Source organism: Typopeltis vanoorti, chromosome 9, assembly GCF_054136105.1.
Source record: "Typopeltis vanoorti isolate ZY-2024b chromosome 9, IOZ_Tvanoo_1.0, whole genome shotgun sequence".
Classification (NCBI taxonomy): Eukaryota; Metazoa; Arthropoda; class Arachnida; order Uropygi; family Thelyphonidae; genus Typopeltis; species Typopeltis vanoorti.
Genome location: NC_143557.1, coordinates 106,988,319 through 107,010,176, shown reverse-complemented (window position 1 = coordinate 107,010,176; position 21,858 = coordinate 106,988,319). Strand labels below are relative to the sequence as shown.

At 36.0% G+C, this 21,858-nt stretch overlaps 1 protein-coding gene across 1 annotated transcript in view; it reads left to right on the top strand.

Annotated features, from left to right (window-relative positions):
• The window catches only part of LOC150103393 (pancreatic triacylglycerol lipase-like), a 60,025-nt gene extending 38,535 nt beyond the window's left edge, over positions 1 to 21,490 (top strand). The window contains exons 8-10 of the mRNA XM_090398358.1: positions 2,567 to 2,693; positions 9,603 to 9,797; positions 21,303 to 21,490. Coding sequence (XP_090254484.1) covers positions 2,567 to 2,693; positions 9,603 to 9,797; positions 21,303 to 21,405 — 425 coding nt within the window. The 3' untranslated portion in view covers positions 21,406 to 21,490. The remainder of the gene's footprint in view (positions 1 to 2,566; positions 2,694 to 9,602; positions 9,798 to 21,302) is intronic.
• Positions 21,491 to 21,858: the final 368 nt, after the last annotated feature.

The window sequence follows — 21,858 nt, the reverse complement described above, 5'->3', positions numbered from 1 at the left end:
CAAGGATTCTCTCTCGTCCTTTCCCCAACCTCCATAAATTGAAAAATTTCATCAATTAATATCCTGTATCACCCTTTCAGAAGTTTGTCTGAAAGGGTTATATAATTCTCTCCCACTGCAATCTTTCGTCTGCAGTCTACAAATTCTCAATCTGTCTTCATACTCAATATTTCACAATCCTGATATCATTTTTAACACTCTCCTTTGCACTCTCTCCAATACATCAGAATCATAACGGAAACCAGGAGACCAGATCCGCGCACAATAGTCCAGTGAGGTCTTATCAAGGCCTTGTAAAGAGGCAAACATCCTTATCTTTACACGTGACCGTTCGTTTCAGCATTGCAATATCATAGAAGAGTTTTCCTTCCAAGTTTTACAAGAAGCAAGGGACAAAAGCTCTATAAGACTGTTTGCCAGAAAGAGAAAAAACGGCTCAAGAGAGACCTGCCTATATGTGGATAATGATTCTGATGTCTTGCCTGATTAACTACATGTGTTTCTTTATTCGCCCACATATATCGGTAATAATCGAAAATATTATTTCGAGTGAACATCGTCTGTAAGAAAACACACTAGAAAGGCATCTTTGTCCCCGTAAGGTGTCATAGAAACCACTCACAAAATACCAATGGAAGATGACGCCTGGTAAAAGTGCTCGCTCTTCCACTGCAATCTTTCGTCTGCTAATGTATGGATTCGGTGTGCAATTAGGCAGAGTATGTTTTTCCGTGTCCTCACGATTCTTCATCCACCTGGTTCTTTTTTGGTTTAGGAATTGTGCCACATTGACCAAGGCAATGATGAAGACGAATGAATGTTCACATTTAATTCAAATATCAGACAAGCTTAATGATATAGCCGATGTCTATTAATGCTGACATACCCATGATAAAAGCATATATCAGGTAATTCAGTAAAGGTGAACTCATCCTCCATGGCAAATAAACTGCAAAAAAACACTAAAATAAGTAACTACCATTTCTTCAGGGATGATCTGTTAGGCTGAACATTTTTCCAATCACATCTCGCAGGTCATTTTGTTTGTTTGTTTTTCACAATCACGTGATTCATTGAGGTACGCCTGTATGTTATCGGCATTCATGCTACCACTATGAAGGAATGTGTCACATCAAAGCGAGATTCTCGAAGTTCCCGGACTGATTTTTATTGTGACATCGATGACATGACTGTTGGATCACCCTGTATATAAATTCGCTAAGGAACGTTATCCCACAAATAGAGTAGCCAAGGCTTAGCTGTAACTAACTTTTGAAAACTGGTGGACAGCAAATTCCACCCTTAGCTGTCACCGACAGCTGGTCAAAGGCTCGCAATAATTTTCATGGGCATCCATGGAGGAGATTACGGTAAATATCTGGAGGAACCTCATGGTCCTTAACTCTAACATTACGTATTACTCTTTGGAATACTGTGAGTTTCACGGCAGATTTTTGAGTTAAAACATGAATTTCTAATAGAAAATTTTACTTGCTTTTCACAAACATTGACTAACTCGGGAAGAAACTGAAAAAGAAATGCCAAAAAAGTTCTTTATCCAATAACTAAAATCGAACATTATTATAACGTTCAATTAATAATAGAAATGTTTCACTTTTTTTAATAATATATTTTGCAAAATATCTTAAGAAGAAGAGCTAAGAAGAAATAGTTATTACATGAGAGCATACAATTTTTTTGCTCAGTGTTTGATTAGACTTTTTTCGGTTTTACGCCTACTTTTCTGGACTGTCCTGTTTTTTAAGTCATAGTTCTTCATGAAAAGGTTTTAGAATTCTTAAAATATAATATTTATTTCTGTTCTCGATTATTAAATATACAAAAGTGGTGTACCATGTTCAGTAAGTAATATTCATATGGAAAAGTTCAAAACAGTTATGAAATCACAAGGTAAGAATTCGAAGAAAAGTATGGTATTGAAGAGATTCCTAATAGATAAATAGATGACTAATAGATGAAAAAAATCAATTGGTTGTTGCTGCAAGATCATATAGACCTTTCTTTTACAGTGCCAATGGTTTATCCTAACATGTAGGATCTGTCTCTGTTAGTGATACAGGAATCAATACATTTCTACTGCGCATACTCTAACACTAGTTTCGAAAAGTTTTTCTGTGGAATAAATCGACATTGCATTCATGCCTTCTTATTGATAATATAATTCATCAAAACATGCAAGAACGGCCTTAATGGCCAATGATTTATGGTCAAGAAATGTAACTTTCTTTCGCTCTCTCAAGTTTATTTTTTGGGGTCTTTGCGTTTCCTTTTGAACGAGTTCCGTGATATTTGAACTGACTGTTAGAGATATATTACTTCAAGTTAATAGCAGATTTATAATTCACAAGTCCTATTTAGCATGAATAAATTTGATTTTTAGCAAATACAAGTATAGTATTAAATTAATAATTTAATTTTTATATACCTGCAAAAGAAAAAAGTTTCTCTTTTTTTTTATTTGTTGAAAATTTTGTATCGAAGCACATTAATAATTACATTCAAAGTAGAATAATAACCGTTTTTATTATTTATTTTTTCTCTCTAGTACACCAATATCAAGTAATTGTGCAAGTTGGAGGAAGGAAAAATGACAATGATGACTTCATTAGAGAACCGCTTGTATTGACTCTGGAAGGAAAGGATATGTCTTCTAGGATGTATTTAAATGAAGGGTTGTATTTTATTTTGTATCATACAAATAACCGATGATGTATATGTTACGGTTAAAGTGATAAATCCGGTGATTATTAGTAATTACCGGTTAAAGTGAATAATTTACGAGAATTAATCACTTTAACCGGTTAAAGTGAATAATTTACGAGAATTAATCACTTTAACCGGTTAAAGTGAATAATTCCTAGAGGAGTCTGGTAAATGTAATGAAAACATGTTTATAGGTTTTATATACAGGTTTTCATTCTCAATAGAAATTATAACAGCTTAGGTTAGTTTATAATGAAAAAAGTAAGGAAAGTACTTCTTTTGCACTCAATGAAATCAGAAATCATTATAAACTAACCTAACCTAACCTAACCTAACCTAGTATAACCTAACCTAAACTAACCTAAACTTACCTTGATGTCGTCGAACCAGAGTGTAGTCGTAGTTTGCAGTGGGCAGATTAATGGGGATAAAAGATAAACGTTGTGGGCCGAGCTTAATGATTGCAGACAGATAAATGGGGATAACAAATAAAAGTTGTGTGGAGAGATGAATGGGGATTATAGATAAACGTTGTTGCTGTACCTCTTTCCTCAACAATGGAGAAAAGCACTGATCAGTTCCACTCTGATTTATCAATTATCCCCATTCATCTGCCCACAACAACTTTTATTTGTTATCCCCATTTGTCTGCCAGCAATCATTAAGCTCGGCCCACAATGTTTATCTTTTATCCCCATTAATCTGCCCACGACAAACTACGACTACACTCTAGTTCGACATGCGACATCCAGGTTAGTTTAAGTTAGGTTAGGTTAGTTTGTAATGATTTCTGATTTCATTGAGTGCAAAAGAAGTACTTTCCTTACTTTTTTCATTATAAACTAACCTAACCTAACTAACCTAACCTAACCGATAAAGGTTAGGTTAGGTTAGTTTAGGTTAGGTTAGATTAGGTTAGTTTATAATGATTTCCAATCGATAAAGGTTAGGTTACTTTATAATGATTTCTAATTTCTGATATATAACATATATAAATATTATATTACATATATGAACCATTTCAAAATTGTTCCAATACTAAACGTAATAATAGATATATATACTGGGTGATTATAAAATAACGTCAAGTGTTCAGAGCCCTCTAGCAAGTAATGTTATTGGACGAAACACGTCAATATTCGGTAGATGTACACAGTGGAACATGGGAATTTGATTTAACGAAAAAAAAAAATAGTACCAAAAGTCGCAAACAGGGGAAAGTTTGGCCTGCGAAATTAATTTTAGTAGGTGTGACTAATGAATGACTAAATGGCAAATGAGAGGCAGCACACATCAATTTCATGACGTTGATTGTTAATTACAAATGAGGTTCAATATGACCACCATTCTGATGTTCCAGGAACTGCATACGGTGCACGACATTTTCCTCAGTGGATCGCAACATATCGGAATTGATTTGTCTCACGTGTAACGTTATTCGATCTTTCAAAGTTGGAATATCGGGTACATGTCCTTGATACACAATGCTTTTAAGAAATCCCCACAGCCAAAAGTCACAAGGGTTGAGATCAGGCGATCTCGTGGCCATGGCGTGGGAAATACACGACTAATGATTCTTCTGTCAGAGAAATGTTGTCGCAAAACACGCCGTACCTGAAGTCTGATGTGGGGTGGTGCACCATCTTGCATGAAGATGGTCGAATCGAGACATCCTCTTTGCTGCAGTTGTGGAACCACAAAGTTCTGTAGCATATTGGCATATCTGTTAGCATTGACGGAACAGGTCACTGGTACGTTTTGGCGATTTTCCTCGTAAACGTATGGACCGATGATAAAAGATGCCTAAATCCGCACCACACTGTGACTTTGTGCGAGTGGATAGGCATCTGCAGACACACGTGCGGATTAGTTGCAGCCCAAATGCGACAGTTGCGTGTGTTAATATCGCCGTTCAAATAAAAGCGCGCTTCGTCACTCCACAAAATCTGCATCGGCCATGTATCATCCACTTCCATGCGCGCTAAGAATTTCAAAGATAAGTCGACTGGTGTGACTTTTCTTGAACAAGACTGATTTTATAGGGGTAAAACTTCAACATGTGATGTAGGATTTTCCACGCCGTTGTGTATGCGATATCTGTTTGCGGGGATATTGCTCGTGCACTGCTGGTACTCTGCACATTCGTCATCTCCTGTTCCACAATAGCAGTTGCAACTTGTTCAACTTGTTGGTGATTGAGCGTCCCCTGTCTACCTGCACTGTTAGAGTTCCAGTAGTTTTCGTAAGTTACGCTAATCGGTCCTTTTCGTAAATTTTTCATACGCCATAAATCATGAAGACAAGCACTGGCATTATTGTTCCGCTGATAATAGAGTTTGACTAACAAAGCACGCTCACGTAAGGTTAGAAGCATCGAAAAGCAGTTCGTCTACGAATGATAAGAAATCTCACAGGCTTTCCTTTTATTACATGATCGCTCACAAGAAACGTGATAATGCAAATGAATGCATTTTACTCGGTAAACAGCGCCAAAATTCCCCTCTGTTGGCGATTTTTGGTACTATTTTTCCCCGTTAAATCGAATCCCCATGTTCCACTGTGTACGTCTACCGAATATTGGTGTGTTTCGTCCAATACATTACTCGCTAGAGGGCTCTGAACACTTGACGTTATTTTATAATCACCCGGTATATATAGTACATTTTTTGTTCTCCCTTCTTCAAATATGTGCCTTTGGAGGTTGTGCATTTAGTAAAGATTTTTACAGGAAAATGCAATTTATTTTAGAAAGATAGTCATATCCAATTTAGGACACTTTAGCTCCTTCATTAGTGTGAACGTTCTTCGGAGTCTCTTTAGCTTGAGGCAGTTTAGGAAACAAAACAACAACACCAAAAAAAAAAGGCTAATAACCAGATTCATCACTATGTGCGTATGTGCGTTGCATGAAAAGAAACCAGTTCTTCTTACGATATCTGAGAATGAGATTGAGTTTTATCGCCATAAACGTTTTATTATTATTATTATTATTTATTTATTTATTTATTCATTCATTTTAAATAATTTCCCGAGTTCCCGTAGGCATTTTTGCCAATTTTCCCAGAAATCAAATTTCAAACACCCTTCTTTGTTACATAACAGTATTCTGACAATGTCTTTGGCTTCATGGAGATGTTTAGTTATTAATAATGATTTTTTCTCAGCATGACATAAGTAAGAATTAAGAAGCTAGATTACAGCACATCACATAATGTATCCAAATCAGAAGTTTGCAATTTGGTAAACGTTGCTAATATCAATTTAATAAAACTAGTTCCGGAACACTTTAGACGCACCTGGTCAGCTATCAGCTAACGCCTTTTTATTCCCGTATACGGGAGTAGGCGAGGCCATTTAGCCCTATCTAACTTTTGGAGACTGAGTGGGCAGTTCAATCTCCACTGGTACCAATCAGAGATAGATGGCCCAAGGCTATCACTAATTAAGCGGTACTCAGTGAAGAGAGACGGCTCAAATGTGCCGCCATCTCGTGGTCCCTAACCCTAACACAATATGTCTGAAATAATGTGGGTTCTACGGTCGATTTTTCTTGAGTTTACAGGACGAAAAACCCGAGTTTCCGGGCGGAAAAACCCGCTTGCCAGTGCCAGAGATCGACTAACTCGGGAACCTGTCGAAAAAAAGGCTTAGAAAAATTTCCTCTAGTCGCCGACTAGACTCGAAACCAAGTCTTCCTTCGTGCGGCCAAGCGTCGTGGTTGGCACACGCCACATCCACTGAGCTACACAGGCTTGTACGCACCTGGTTAGTAATGTAATTATAAAGCTTTCTTTTATTACAATAAACTCAATACCAGTGAGGTACCATAATAAACCACATTGTCCCAAAAGTAATAAACCCATTGAAATTAAAATTAAAGTTAGTCCTAACTTTTGAAGACTAGTGAGCAGCTGGTTTCTATCTTTAGCTAATCACAGAATAGCTGACTTAAAACTATCAGTGATTTTAATTGGCGTGTTGGGAGGAGAGTAAAGATGAGTGCTGCCATCTCATGGCCCTGATCTAATACTATATAGTATTATCTGCAATAGGCTGGGATAGTAAATAAATGATTTCTTGTGGTAATTCAAGAAAGTATGAAAAATTGCTGATTATAATAACTTACTAGCTGAGTAAATTTGGACAGAATAAATGTCGTTAAATTACTAAGAACATATTAATTTTGTATTCAATCCTCTCTGGTCAAAATCAGAGTCATTAACAGCTATAGCGTTTTTTTTATGATATAATGCCTTCGGTTTATCATTTAACAATGATAAAGAAAAGTTGGTATTTGTCCTGCTCGTCTGGATATAAATTATATATTGACATTAACTACAGTATACAGTGACCAGTTTTAAAGTTGTGTAAAGTAGTTTTGAAATTCTATAAAAATAATAATTTCAATATTTAGTCAAACTGCTCTGTCATAACCGCTGTGTGACGCTCTCGATTGTGTTGGATAGATTTTGTGCTCTCTAATTTAACATTACTTAAAGTGGTTTTTATCCAATTTTACGTCCCAAATGACAGTACAGCAGCAGCAGCAGATGTACTGCCATTTGAGATGTATTCTGAACTTATAAACAGCTGTATGTAATTCGTACAGACATTCCTGCAGCACGAATTAAAGATGGCGGCAATGACGGAGCGTCAACAGAGCGCTTTGAATCTTTTTAATTTTGACAGGGAGGCCGAAGTTCAGAAGTACCGTAGCTGCAAGATGGAGATTACAGACAAGGAAAAGAGCCTTCAGTGCGATTTTTGTTGCCATCCAATGCGCGCTAATTGCGCAAAGATTGACGAATCAACGATAAAACTCCTGACCAACCTCAGCCAGCCATTCTTTTGTCCCCTGTGCCTTCCTTCCGTTAAACAGTTCCTAAATACGCAGGTAGCAGTATTTTACTCCCGCAAACTCGAGGTTTTCATCCCGATTACAGGCAACTCAGCCATGAGTGCATACGCAATTTACAGCAGCTGTTTGTGGGATGGTGAGCAGTAGATGGCGTCGTGTGGTAGTAGTAGTAGTATTGTAGCTGGAAGATTAAGTTGGGAAGTCGTTGGGTTGGCAGTAGTGTGCCCTTCTACAATGAGTCCTTAAGACTCTCTGGAATTGTCACGTAATAATAATAATAATAGTAATAACAATAAATCTCGGAAAGCGCATAGAAGCCTAGAATAGCGCATTATTACGCTTGATGATATTTTCTTGTACAAAATCGATGCATTAAAAAATAAAGAAAAAAAAAAACTCGAAGCGATTCATAGGTCGTCGTTTCGATGTTAACGTGCCTCTTGCCGTAAACGCCAACGAGCTTCATGAGCTCTTCGCCATGTCTGTCCAAGACACTATGAAGGCAGAGAATCAAGAATACAGCGCCATTGTACTGTACGCAGTGGCGGATTACATAATAGGCGCGCACCTGGGCCTCGTTGTCTCGAGGAGCCTCAAAAAGATTCATTTAAATGATTTACTTATAATGCTTATAGAAACTTATACAGTTAATATGTTAAATTATGAAAATATTATCGGTCAATTTGCAGATTTAAAAGCATGAAAGGTAACATTGTAATACTAACTAGACAAATTAAATAAATAATTATAAATAAAGAAAAAAGTTGTTATTATTTAAGGATTTTATTGTCTTTTTAATGTAAAAAAAAACTTTTACATAAAAGCCTTATAACAAAATTGCGCCTAGGGCCTTAAAGGAACATAATCCGCTACTGACTGTACTTTCATTCGGAAACTGAAGCGACGCTAAACGACGACATCTACAAGCTGACCGAAACGATGCAAATTTGTTCCTAGGAAATCATAGGTTGTCACCCCTTCTGGTCGAGGAACACAAGGAGTGATGGAGCGATTTTCCCAGTGTCTGTATTCTGCTCGTTGTCGTATGTCAGAAAGTACCACCACGGCGAGAACTTACTTACACGTAGCTGGAACAAGGTAGAAGATGAGAAACAACTTGAAGAAAAATGACAAAGTGGAGTCGACACACAATCAAGTATAAAAAGGTGTACTAATGTAAACATTTAGTCCTCCCACCAGCCAGCGTGGAAACGTGTACTCTATCATTGCATTGGGAACTTGCTTGACCGATGCGATCAACACCAAACCTCAGAGGGTCTTCCTAATTTATGTGCCCTCAGTTCAAACCCAAACGATGTTCCTTTCCATTTCCAGACTGTAAAGCTCACTTGTCTTGACAGAAACGCAAACTGCTATTCTGTAAGCACTACTCATCTCAGCTTTCCTAGTTACTAGATTTGTAACTGGGACTCTTTGACTCTTTTAGCCCGGAAGGTGGAGTTTGTGTATATGTTCACTCTGACAGTAACACTAACCTCAACTCTCTCTTGGCACAAACACATTCCAAATATTGCCTCCAAAAAATTAGGGTTTCTTTTTTCGCTCACATCGTTAATTTAACCCCAAACAACTTCTAAATTTATGCAAATCCGTCTTTCCATTGCTGATTGCTTCCATATGTGGGATGGTGACCCTAAGAGCTCCCTAAAGATACTGGACTCTGTGTAGAAAAGGGCAGTCAGAATGATTAATGATTTCTCACTCAAGACATTTCACCCACTTTCAACATGTGCTCAGCTTCCGCTGCTTTCATCTTCTACATATACGTTTCACGGCCAGTTCAGAATTATCATCAATAATATCCCACTTTCTGTCAAATTAATTCAAACGCGTGCAACATATCAGTACTTCCTCAGAGTGCAAATTTGTTCTAAGTTTGGAGATGCAATATTTCGTAAGTCAGATTAATAAAACGTTACACCAATGTGTGTGTGGAGGGGGGGGGGGAGTTGACAAAGCGGTCTTTGATAGTAATTCTATAACTGTTGTATATTTGCAGGGGTGAAGATAATTTGAGGAGCGGACGTACTTATACATATCTTACACATCTAAGAAGTCCAATTGAAGATATCGAGGAAGCCACTTTAAGTTGGGGAAAAAGAAATCGACTTGGCCGAAGAAGAGGAAGATTTTCAGATTCCAGTCTTGTTATTAATCGAATTCAGATAAATCCTATCCAATTAGCGGACCGAAGGTATTTATTTTAAATGTTTTTTTTAATTATCTCTCAAGTTTTTAAGGATGCTAAAGGTATATGTTTTTTTTTTTTTTTGCACTTTTTAAAATTTTATGAATTAAAAGAAAGTTAAACATAATGTGTACATTTATTAAAATTATTTTTTATCAGTTAAAAGTTATTTTGTCAAATGGAACAAATTGTCAAACTTTATTATTATTATTATTATTATTTCCTTCGCCCTTTGTCACATTCCAGAGCTTCAGACCTTACTCTACCATGTCAGAAAGGTGTAATTTTTAAAATATAAAAAAATTGCATGTAAATGCATCAGCAAGATAGTTCCACTCTCTCTCTCTCTCTCTCTCTCTCTCTCTCTCTCTCCTTTGTTGCTTCTCAGTCATTGTTTCAGTGTTTTCTATATCATATATAAGTAGGGAAAAAAGCCATTATAGTTTGTCTTCTAATCAAAATATATCACTCAGATTTATCATCTAAATCTCTTATATATATTAGAGAGAAATGAAATTCTTAGCTTTATGATTTTGATATTAATTTTTCTGTTTTCGTAATTTTAATAACTATAGAATTGATTCAGTGAAAGAAATGATTTATTTTCAGTAAATATATTGGAAACTATTTTTTAAATTAAGTTTTTGTTTAGAAATCAGGTTTCTACTCAAACAAAATTTAATGCATAACTTTTGTGTAATATCAATCCTTTTGGATATGTGCTATTCCTATTTTCACAGACATCATTTCCTTTTGTTCCCCCATAAAAAATGTAACATCGTTTAATATGACTACTAGCTATTATTTATGCCTGACTCAAATCTTGTGAATCCATATTATTCATACTACAGGGTGTCCCAAAATTCACGCAAGATTTAAATTTAGCGCCATTTGTGCGGTAAAGTGTTGCCAACGAGTAAAAAAAGACAGCGTGACAGCTGACAGTTCAGGGTTATTAAAAATGATCACACACAGCGAAGAGAGTTCGTTGAATGGATTATGGAACAACAACAAGTGGATGCTTATTTTTCGAACAAAATCATCTTCAGCGATGAGGCTCATTTTCATCTTGATGGCTTCGTTAATCGACAAAATTGTCGCATTTGGGGTTCAGAAAACCCACGAGTGATTGTTGAGAAACAAATGCATCCACAACGTGTCACTGTTTGGTGCGGATTTTGGGCTGGAGGCATCATCGGTCCATTCTTCTTCGAAAATGCTGCTGGTAAGGCAATAACAGTTAATGGTGCTCGCTATCGCGACATGATAATTCAGTTTTTTGTGCGTAAATTGCAAGATATGGATGTCGACGACATGTGGTTTCAACAAGACGGTGCCACATGCCATACAGCCCGAGAAACAATTCAATTACTGCATGAGTCATTTTCTGGTCGTGTAATTTCCCGTTTTGGTGATCAGAATTAGCCCCCCCAGATCATGTGACTTAACGCCGTTGGACTTTTTTCTTTGGGGTTTTTTGAAGTCTAAGGTTTATGCCAACAAGCCCACGACCACCCACGCCTTGAAGGAGGAAATTGAACGCTGTATCAACGAAATTCAGCCACATTTATGCAAAACGGTCATGAAAAATTTCGACAAAAGAGTGCGGATATGCCAGCAAAGCCGTGGAGGTCATTTACCCGATATGCTATTCCATGCATAACCCTATACTGTATACTTTATGAATCAATAAGAAATTACAATTTTTAATTAAAAACCTGTGTTTTCTATCAAAACTACTTCTTGCGTGAATTTTGGGACACCCTGTATATATCATAGATATACTATATCCATACTTCTTATTCTTCGTATCTTACCTTTCTTAGCTGCAAACGAAATAGTCAAAACGATAGTATCGTTGCTAACTTAAAAAAAGATCAGGCTTGACAGCTTTACGTCAAGTATTAAATTTACCATAAATATAAAATCCATTCAGTGGCGAATTTGACACCCACTTGCAACAGGAAGCTGTAATCCTCCTGTTGGAGGACACATTACTGAAAGTGTGAATTAGTATTAAACATGGCATATATAAAGTTAGGAGAAGACTGATGTCATAAGGTTACACTTACGATACCATCATACACTCGTATGGGTTACAGGCAAATTCATCGAAAAACAATTAATCGAAAGACAATTCATCGAATACAATTCATCGAACAGCAATTCATCGAAAAAGCAATTCGCCGAATAAACAATTCGCCGAACTACAATTTAACGAATGGCAATTCGTCGAAAAGCCAATTCATCGAATGACCAATTCCTCGAATGACAATTCATCGAACGACAATTCGTCGAAAATGCAATTCATCGAAAAAACAATTCACCTAAAATTTTTCGATGAATTCTTTCATAATTCATCGAAAAGTCATTTTTCTTGCAAACTATTGTTTAGAAAATGTTCAGTAACAATGCGGTACGTTACCCATGATACAGACAACATATGGAAGTGGGCATGAAAACGTAATAATTATTTTCTTGCATTTTATAACAGTTAATATAAGTGTACATCCTGCTTCATTGTACAGTTAGCGATTTATCTGTAGGGAAGACAGGAGTACCACATGCACTTATCTCCTGAATAACCTCGAAAACATGTAATTGCAGTTAATAAGGGGAGGAATAGGCTAAGAAATTCGTTCGACCAAATTTGGTCACAATAAGTCTAGTCGATTGAAATTAAAAATTTCATTAAATTTCATCCAGCCAGAGCGAAATTGCTAATATCATTTAGGAACTTCTTTACGGAAATGTCATGATAAAAGTGATCCATTACGAACTAAAACTGAACCGTGCATTTAGCTTCTTGTTCTGAAAACTTCTGCGAATTCTGCTAAGTCTGCGAGTTATTGTAATACATAATTTCGACACTTTTCTTTGTGGCCTCGAATATAGCTGAACTGAAAACTGGAACGGTTCGACATTTTTTTTTTGTAAAAGTTTCAAATACGGAATCCAAATAACATTTTTTTCATTAATAAATGTAATAAATAAATAAATTTACTGAACGTAAGTTAGTAGGCCTAATACTGAGATGACTAGGCTTATCCTCCTGGAAATAGGCAAATCGGACAAGAAAGACAATAAGAATCCATATTGTTCTGTAATTATTCCTTAGTAAAGCAGCATTGCTATACCAACAATCATTATATTGAGGAGGATGAGGGAAAATAGTATTAATCATTAATATTACTACTACTACTACTAATAATAATAAATTGATTCTTTGATGTAAATATTTTTCGCAATATAATAATAAAATATACAGGAATTCAGAGTAAAAATATTGGAAAACTTGAAAAAAATTCATTCCTGAAGATTTTTCAATCATGTTTTTTATTTACTTATTTATTCCTGTTTCTGTTATTCCTCAACGACAGGAGTGACACGTGCACTTATCTCCCGAATAACCTCGAAAGCAAGTAATTGCAGTTAATAAGGGAAGGAATAGGCTAAGAATACTAATGAGTATATGTGTGGGTATATTTCTGGGTTTAGAGGAGGTGATCCGGTGCAGTTTGTTAAAAAAAAAAAAAAAAAAAGTCGAAATATTCTCTAGGAAAGTAAAATAATAAAATAAGGAATGATGAATAAAGAGTCTTAAAAAACAAACCTGTAAACCTTTTAGAAGCATATTCATCTGGTGTTATATTTAGATGAGCAGCGGTTGGAAGTCTTATTCAACTTTCGAAGGATGCCAGTGGTCGGCAGATCACAGTTAGAAAACACAGTGCTAAAGGAAATTGGAATTGGGTTGAGTTGTTTTGAATTAAGGAAGAAGCAACTGGCCTTAAATCCCTGCGTGTTTTTCCAATTCGGTTCGCTTGTTTTTCGGCAAGAATAAACCAAGTTTCAGAGAGGAAAACCTTCCATCCTCGTATGAGACAGGCTAACTCACCTTCAGGTTAAACGTCCTGATAAAGGCTCTTGACATCCTTGATAAACGTAGGATGCTATAAATTCTAAATGCTGCTATTTAGAATTTATGATAAGAGATGTTGAAGCCTAGATTAATATCATGGCTTTTAAGACGTCATTAAAAGAGTTTTTTTTTAAGGGGAAGGGGCGGAAAAATATGCTACTGCACGTGGCGACAAAATTTCTAGGGCCGGCCCTGGGACCAGTCCTGGTGAATATAGTGTTTAAGGTAGATATTGAAATCCCAAGTCGTATATTGTCTGTTGGATTTCATAAGCAGGTGCATTGTCCTGCAAAAGCAACACGCCTCTGCTTACTTTCTCGAACCGATTTTCCTTCAGTACCTCCTTCAATTCCTTCAGAGCTGCTGTAACAGTTTCACCTTTCTTGAGGTAAGGTAAGGATTACACCATCCATATCCTAAAAGACAATGGCAAGAACTTTCCCTGCTGACTGTTTGGTTCGAAACTTCTTTGGTCATGGAGAACCTTGGTGTCTCCACTCCATTGACTGTTGTTTGTTCTCTGGGTCATGGTGACGAAGCCATGTTTCATCAACGGTTAGAATATGAGCTAAAAATTTTCACGATGATGAAATCCCTTTATGTAATGTTCTTTTGACATCTCAACTATACCCGCCTCAGTGGATATCATTCACTGCAACCAGTATGCCCCGCCAAAAAATTGCTTTCCGAACGAAGTAGGATAAATAGTAATTATAAATAGTAGGATAATAAAAAGATATATACCTCTCAAAATAATCCAAAACAAACAAAAAAAAATTGCACACACATCTTCGCCCCCACATGCCTTATAATTCATTTTTCAGTGAACTGTATTTTCGATGAATTGTGATTTTTCGATGAATTGTTGTTTTTCGATCAATTGCGCTTCGATGAATTGTCTTTTCGATTAACTGCTCATCGGTGAATTGCTTTTTCGGGGAATTGTCTTTCGATGAATTGCTTTTTCGATTAATTGTTGTTCGATAAACTGATTTTCGATGAATTGTTTATTCGGTGAATTGCTTTTTCGATGAATTGTTGTTCGATGAATTGCCTTCGATGAATTGTCTTTCGGTAAACTGTTTTTCGATGAACTCTCCAGATACCCTCGTATGATGGTATCGTCTGATGTGAGAGGAGGATACATTGAAGGATATTTACCTAATTAGACGCAATAGTTATGAACCTTCCGTATGAACAACAAGTTTTTGTATTTAGTTCTTACGAAATGTGTTTTGGATTTGTGTATGGATTTTTTTTTTTTTTTTTCAATGCCAAGCTTCTTTTTATACTTCATTCATTTAAAGTATGCTGAATTTTTTTCCCTTGGACTGCTTTGGTACACTCGTTGGAAAATCACGACGTAGGAAACTGCTCGAAGGGTTATGTGGGATGGGAAATGAAGGCTCTCCCTCCTGGAAGAATTATTTCAGTGCTTTGATCGGAGCAGATATTTTGATCAAGAGAGCGGAAATAATCTGCCCATGAAAATGAAGCATAGAAATCTTAGAGGTCATCTCATCATGTTTGGTACCATTATAGTGTCATAGTGCCACAGGAAATGAGGCGGAGTAAAGAAAACATGGACAAAGTTATGATAGAAGTTACATGAATAGAGCTAATACATAATGGGTTTGGATGGAGAACTGACTTAAAGGAAAGTTCCAGAATACCGGAAGCATGATGATGATGATGATGATTATACGTTATTCTAGGTGGTAGGAGACCAATTTATGTTCGATCATTAATAATAGCACATAATTCGGCTAACCTTCCAGTATAATCTGTAAAGTTAGAAAGGCGAAGCCTGTTTTAGTTATGAATATTGGTGCTCCAAGAAAGATGATCTCAATGACTGGTAGTTAGAATGTAGTCACATACGAAGGTAACATGGATTTCTCTCTACCGGAAACTGGTATTTTTTATTTTTTAATTTTTTTTCTCCCGTAACCAGGCAAGCCAGCCACTAGAACACACACACACAGTTCACAGACAAATAATATTTATAGGCATTAGGGTTAAGCACCTTATCCTTCAGTCATGGTTACGAAATCCAAGGACACTTGGAAGGTCGTGGGCGCTTAAGCGCCTGTTCGAGCCACTGATGATGATGATGATGATGAGTTAGAATGTAGGAAATCAACACATAAATCATCAAAGATGGGAGGGTGGTCATCGGAATTATGCGAGAGTTTAAGGCAACAGATGAGGCAAGGAAATTACATCAGTGCAGATCGTTTCCTCGCCTCATCTGTTTGTCATATCTGGTATTCCAGCCTGTAATCTCTGGCTGGAATACGAGATCTGACAAACGCCCTTGTTATGGACGGAATCATGCAAAACGTAGGTTTATTAACCTGAACTGTTCTGGTGGGCGACAGTTTGAGGTTCACTAAGGAATAACAGATCATGTTAACCGGTTGTTAAACCGTCATAAGTCTTTGGTTAACTATCCTTGTAATGATTCTGGTCTTCTGAAGCTGCGTCCACAGTGCCCAGACGACGCTTCATGACACATTAAATAAACGTACATCTTGACCTGCGACTGCTGGGATTCAATCCAACGGCCCGCTATTTCCAGTACCTTAACGATAGCAAATCATCGTCTAAATGATGATGATTTGTCATTTTAAAGGTACTGGAGATGGCTAACACAATGAGCAAGCCAAAAAACGGGAATAAATTGATGTGGGCGCGGTTGCAGTCGCAATCCATGTTCTTATTGGTATGAATAATTTGCATTGTGTGCAGATTTCAACTGTTGATTGGTAGATCAGTTTATATTGGATAATCCAGATTTGCATGCCGGAATACTTATTATATCAACTTTTCACTTAGGGAGACACCGTTAAAAATAAAATATTCTAGAAAAACATTTTGTTCTGTTAGTTTTGTCGAGCAATGTAAATGCATCTAAAAAGATAAAAAAAGAAACAGTAATATACAACTAAGAGAAATGACCAGTGCTATTAAACATATAGAACAGGGAACAGATCAAAGTCTGGAAGTCTCATGTCTATAACGGAGGTGATTAATCATGACATGATTAATCACGGAGCGTTGATTAATCATGACCGTTGCGTTGAATACGTGTCATGCAGAATGCATAATATCTAACCCGAGTAAGATTTTTCCTCCACTCGAAGTCCTAATTTCGTCGAACAAGAACACTAGAAGTAGAAATTATTCAGGGTCTGGATTACAACACACGCGAAATGAAGATGGCGAGCTCGCTCTCGTGTGTGTGTGGCCTGTCGTTTGCTTTTACAACGCTGGGCTGTCAAAAAAGAAAGACTGTCTTAAATACGATTATAGTCGCCAAGTTAGAAAATCATATGAAGTTCCTTCTGGAAACGCGGATTTTTAATTTGACATCCAAAAATCGATCGCAGAACTCACTGTTAAAGGCTGGAATAGGAATGTTGGGGCTGAAGTGTCTCAAAATGTTAGGTCTTTTGAACGGAGTTTTCGAAATACATAATAAATAAATTTTAATAAATTAAGGGAAAAAATCGTTAGGTAACCAACGATGCTAATAAACTAATTATTCGGAACTTTTCGTGGAAAAATCTAGTTTGGGTATTTCCGTTGCTAGGCTACTGATAATATCATGATTCTCCTGACAGAAATTATAATTTAAAATTTATTAAAAGATAAGAATTTAATTATTTCAGTAACACCACACACACACACACACACACACACACACACACACACTACAGCTAAAAACTTCTGTGATAGACCATTAGACAGTAACGTTGGAAAATTTAAGGTTTGAATGCCGCGTGTTACGCAGAAAACCCTTTATCGAGGTTTTTTCACGAAGCTGAGTTAGCCAAAGTTTCAAAACGGATGTGGAAAGCTCTCCAATGAGATGAAAATCTTCCTTCAGGATTTTCATTAATTATTGGATAATTATTGAAAGTAATTACTTTCGTAATTTTATACATAGAGTGTTGAGGGAGGGAGAAGCCTTTCATAAAGAAAGGCGAAAGAGAGTTAATTGCTGCATTAAAATTACAATTTGATTTCTGGTCAGAAAACTGACTCTTTTGTAACAAGAAACAAACACAAAAGCATTATCGTTCTTGTTCCATTTAAGTAGAAATAGGACATTTCAAATAACTAAGCTGAAGAAATGATGTGAATGCTACTATAATACACGACTAAAAGGAGATGGCGAAACCTTGATGTTTTATTATGTAGAAAGATATAATATTTCACTTTTATAACATGCTTTTTTTCATCTAACACTTAAAAACGTCAATGAACTATATTTGCAACTGCGATCCGTGTTAATCTGACAGTTCTAAATGTAATAAAACCGAAATCGCTCTAGCGAAGAGGGATAAAGCAGTAATTTTTCATGTCTTTTATTTAATATTTTTGAAAAGAAAAAAAAAAGAAAGAAAGTGCTGTCTATTTTGTACGATGAATGTTTTTTTTTTTTTTTTTTTTTCTGGTTGCATAAAAACTCTATTTTTAGAATCTTAACCTACTTTCATTTTAGCAGTAATGTGAATTTCTTTCTTTCAATGGGACCTGTGTTTTTAAAATTTACATAAATATTATACTGTATATGATATTAATGGCATTAAGAATGGTATGGAGAGAAACATTGTTATACGGTATGTGAATGTTATGATTTCTGATACAGTGATATAGAAGTATGGCACGCTCACTTGAACTGGATCTATTACCAAATATTAACGAGTGTCAGTTTAATGTTGCTAAGTACATTTTGGGATGAAGACATTGCAGAATAACTATTATATTAACGGGAATTTACTGCAATTGGCTGGTGCAGCTAGGGACTTCGTGTAATGGTAGACAACAAGTTAACGTTTAGAAGCCGCATTGCCATAGTGGCTATGATATAACATGGGATAACTACAATGTTGAAAAAACCCACTAACTTTGACGAGGGGTGGTCTGAAAAGTACTCGGCCTAACAATGAAAAAAAAAAAAAAAAAACGAATTTATAATTTCAAAATTATTTTATTTATCAACATAATCTCCCTTAAGACTAATACATTTATTCCAGCGATGCTCCAGCACCATTATCCCGTCCCTGTAGTGGTTCTCAGTAAGATCTGCAAAATACCCCTCTACAGCTATAATCACCTGTTGATTCGATGAAAAACGCTGACCAGCGAGGAAGAGTTTTAGTTTTGGGAAGAGATAGAAGTCAGAGGGAGCCAAATCTGGGGAATAGGGTGGATGTTCCAGCAATTCATAGCGCAGATCCCTTAATTTTTCCATTGCCAAAACACCTTTGTGGGCAGGTGCGTTCCCCTGATGAAAGATGAATTTTTTCTTCTGCAAACGGGTCTTTTCTCACGAATGTTTTTTTGTCTAGTCTGGTTAAAAGATCCGAATAATATTCCCCGGTTATTGTTTTACCCTTTTCAAGATAAGTAATAAAAAAAATTCCATTAGCATCCCAAAACACCGATGCCATGATCTTTCCTGCTGATGGAACCGACTTTGTCTTCTTTGGCGCTGAACAACCGACTTCTGTCCACTGTTTTGACTGCTGTTTTTTTAATTCTGGTGTGTAATGGTGAATCCAAGTCTCATGTGTAGTAATAAATCGACGCACAAAGTCAGTTTTATTCTTGTTAAAATGCTCCAAGCAAGGAGCATTTTAACAAGAATAAAAATCTCCAAGTTCGGAGATTTTCATGCGAGTGCGTTTTTGATCTGCTGTGAGCAAGCGTGGCACCCATCTTGCGAAAGCTTTTTCATTTGCAATTCTTCATGCAAAATATATCCTACACTTTCTTTTGAAATTCCTATAGTCTCAGCAATTTCACGCACTTTGACTCGTCGGTCATCCAATACAATATTGTGCACTTGATCAGCGATTTCTGGTTGTTACACTTTTTGGACGTCAATCACGTTGATCATCTTCAAGGCTGGTACAGCCACGTTTAAACTCGGTAGTCCATTTCTTAATTGTCGAAAATGAAGGAGAAGAGTGCCGTTAAAATTTTATGAACTTCGAATGAATTTCTTTTGGCGTTAAGCCTTCTTTTACAAAGAATTGTATAACCACACGATACTCAATTTTATCAATTTCAAGGGATACAGACAACACTTTTGCTTCAGACAACTGTATAAAACAAACTACTTGATAGAATGACTTGCAATTTCACATGGATGATTATGACAGATGTACCAACTTAGAAAAAAAAAATCTTTGCCAATAGCGTTGCCATGTATAGTCGAGGCCGGAAACCTTTCAGACTACCCTCGCAGGTATAAATAAGTTAAAGCCTTGATAAGACCGCATTTTTACTGCTGTGCTTTGATATAGTCACCTAAGTTTCATAAAGAGAAGGAAACAGTGGAAAAGTCCAGCTGGCTTTCGGAACATTTTACATATGAAGATAGACTGAAGTAGTGTGGTCTTCAGAGTTTGAGAAATGGGGAGAGGGGTTTATGATAGAAACATTCAATCTAAGGAGTTCTTACGATATAGATACAGCAGACATTTTGAAGCTCATGGCAAGTGGGGGAAGGGGACTTAAAGTCAACCCTAGAAGCTGAATAGGAGTGTGATCAGGAAGAATGCGAAGCTCAGTGTTTTCATGGCATGTAGTGAGTGAATTCAGATAAGTTTCCAATCGACATTGTGAGTGCATCTTCAGTGAATGTTTTTCAGGAAAGGTATGATAGGTACTAAGGAATCATATATTTCAAGGCCCTCGCTCGAAGGGTCCTTGACTCCCTCGCGATGCCTACGTATAATAATAATAATAATAATAATAATAATAATAATAATAATAATAATAATAATTTCGAACCATTTTAGTAATGACCTACATTTATGTTTCTGATACGAGAATAGTTTAGTGAACAAGGTTCACTTTACCTCTTTACTAACTTTTAGCAAATAAAAAATAAGTGCTAATAGCTAACTAACCACTATTTGTTTCATTTAATTGTGACACAAAAATAAAATCTTGCAATAGTTATTATTCCATTCTAAAATATACAGAAGCAAATTCCATATTTAATAGCTAAACTTATATATTTTATATTTTTTGAATGTACGAGAGCATATTTTATATGTACGATTATTGACTGACTGCAAGAAACGATTTCGAACAGCAAAACAATTGCACCGTTAATAAACAAAAACAATATTATAATATATTCCATCCTTACATAAAAAATAATGTTATAATATTATCTGTCATAAAAATAAGGGAGGAGAATAAATATACTGTAGATGAATTAGAAAGAAAAACAAATGTACTCAAGAGTTTTTGAGAAAAGTCATATTATATATGCCAGCCTGGTTGGCTGATTGGTTAGCGTATCCACTCTTCATCCAAAAGGCTGTGGGTTCGAATCCCGAGGGGGGCATGGATGTTTGTGATTGTCTGTGGAAATACTAGTGGCGGACGGTAGATGGCGTTGGTGTAGTTGGTGGAATGAGTAGTGGGGACAGAACGCTGTAGAGTAGGTGTTCTCCCTCGATGAGTCTTTGGACTCCCTGGAGGTGTCACGTAATAATAATAATATATATGTACTGTATATATTAATTCGTATATTACTTAAACTTCTTTTTTTTTTTTAGTGGACGGAGTTTGGAGGAAAAAATTGTATTATGTGGAAATCCTGAAAGTCCACTCCATATGGGTGAAGAAATAGTTCTCAAAGTTGGTGCAGCCTGCAAGTAATGTATAAAAGACAACTTTACCAGTATCGGTCCCCTGAGCATTGAAAGAAGATGAAATATCACCGACATCAATCTTACTAAATAAAAAAAAATGCAGAAATTGTAATTAATTTTAAGTCAATAAATAATATTGATTTAATTTTAATAAGTGTGAAATATTGAATGTCATTCGCATACCTTACTAAAATTTCACACGGTTTTATACAAATTTGATAAGTTGACGAATAAAATCAAATAAAATAAAAATAAGCATAAAAAAGCAGAGAGAGCATTCATCAGAAATAAACTTTGAAAGTTTATTTTTCACTTGGTTAGACTATACTAAATTTAGTTTAATCCGAATTACTTCACATATTACTAAAATCAATAAATAATATATAATTGTGAATTCTGTTCATTTACAGAATTTTGTAATTTGTTTATTCGTAGAATCTAAATGATAATTACACATTAT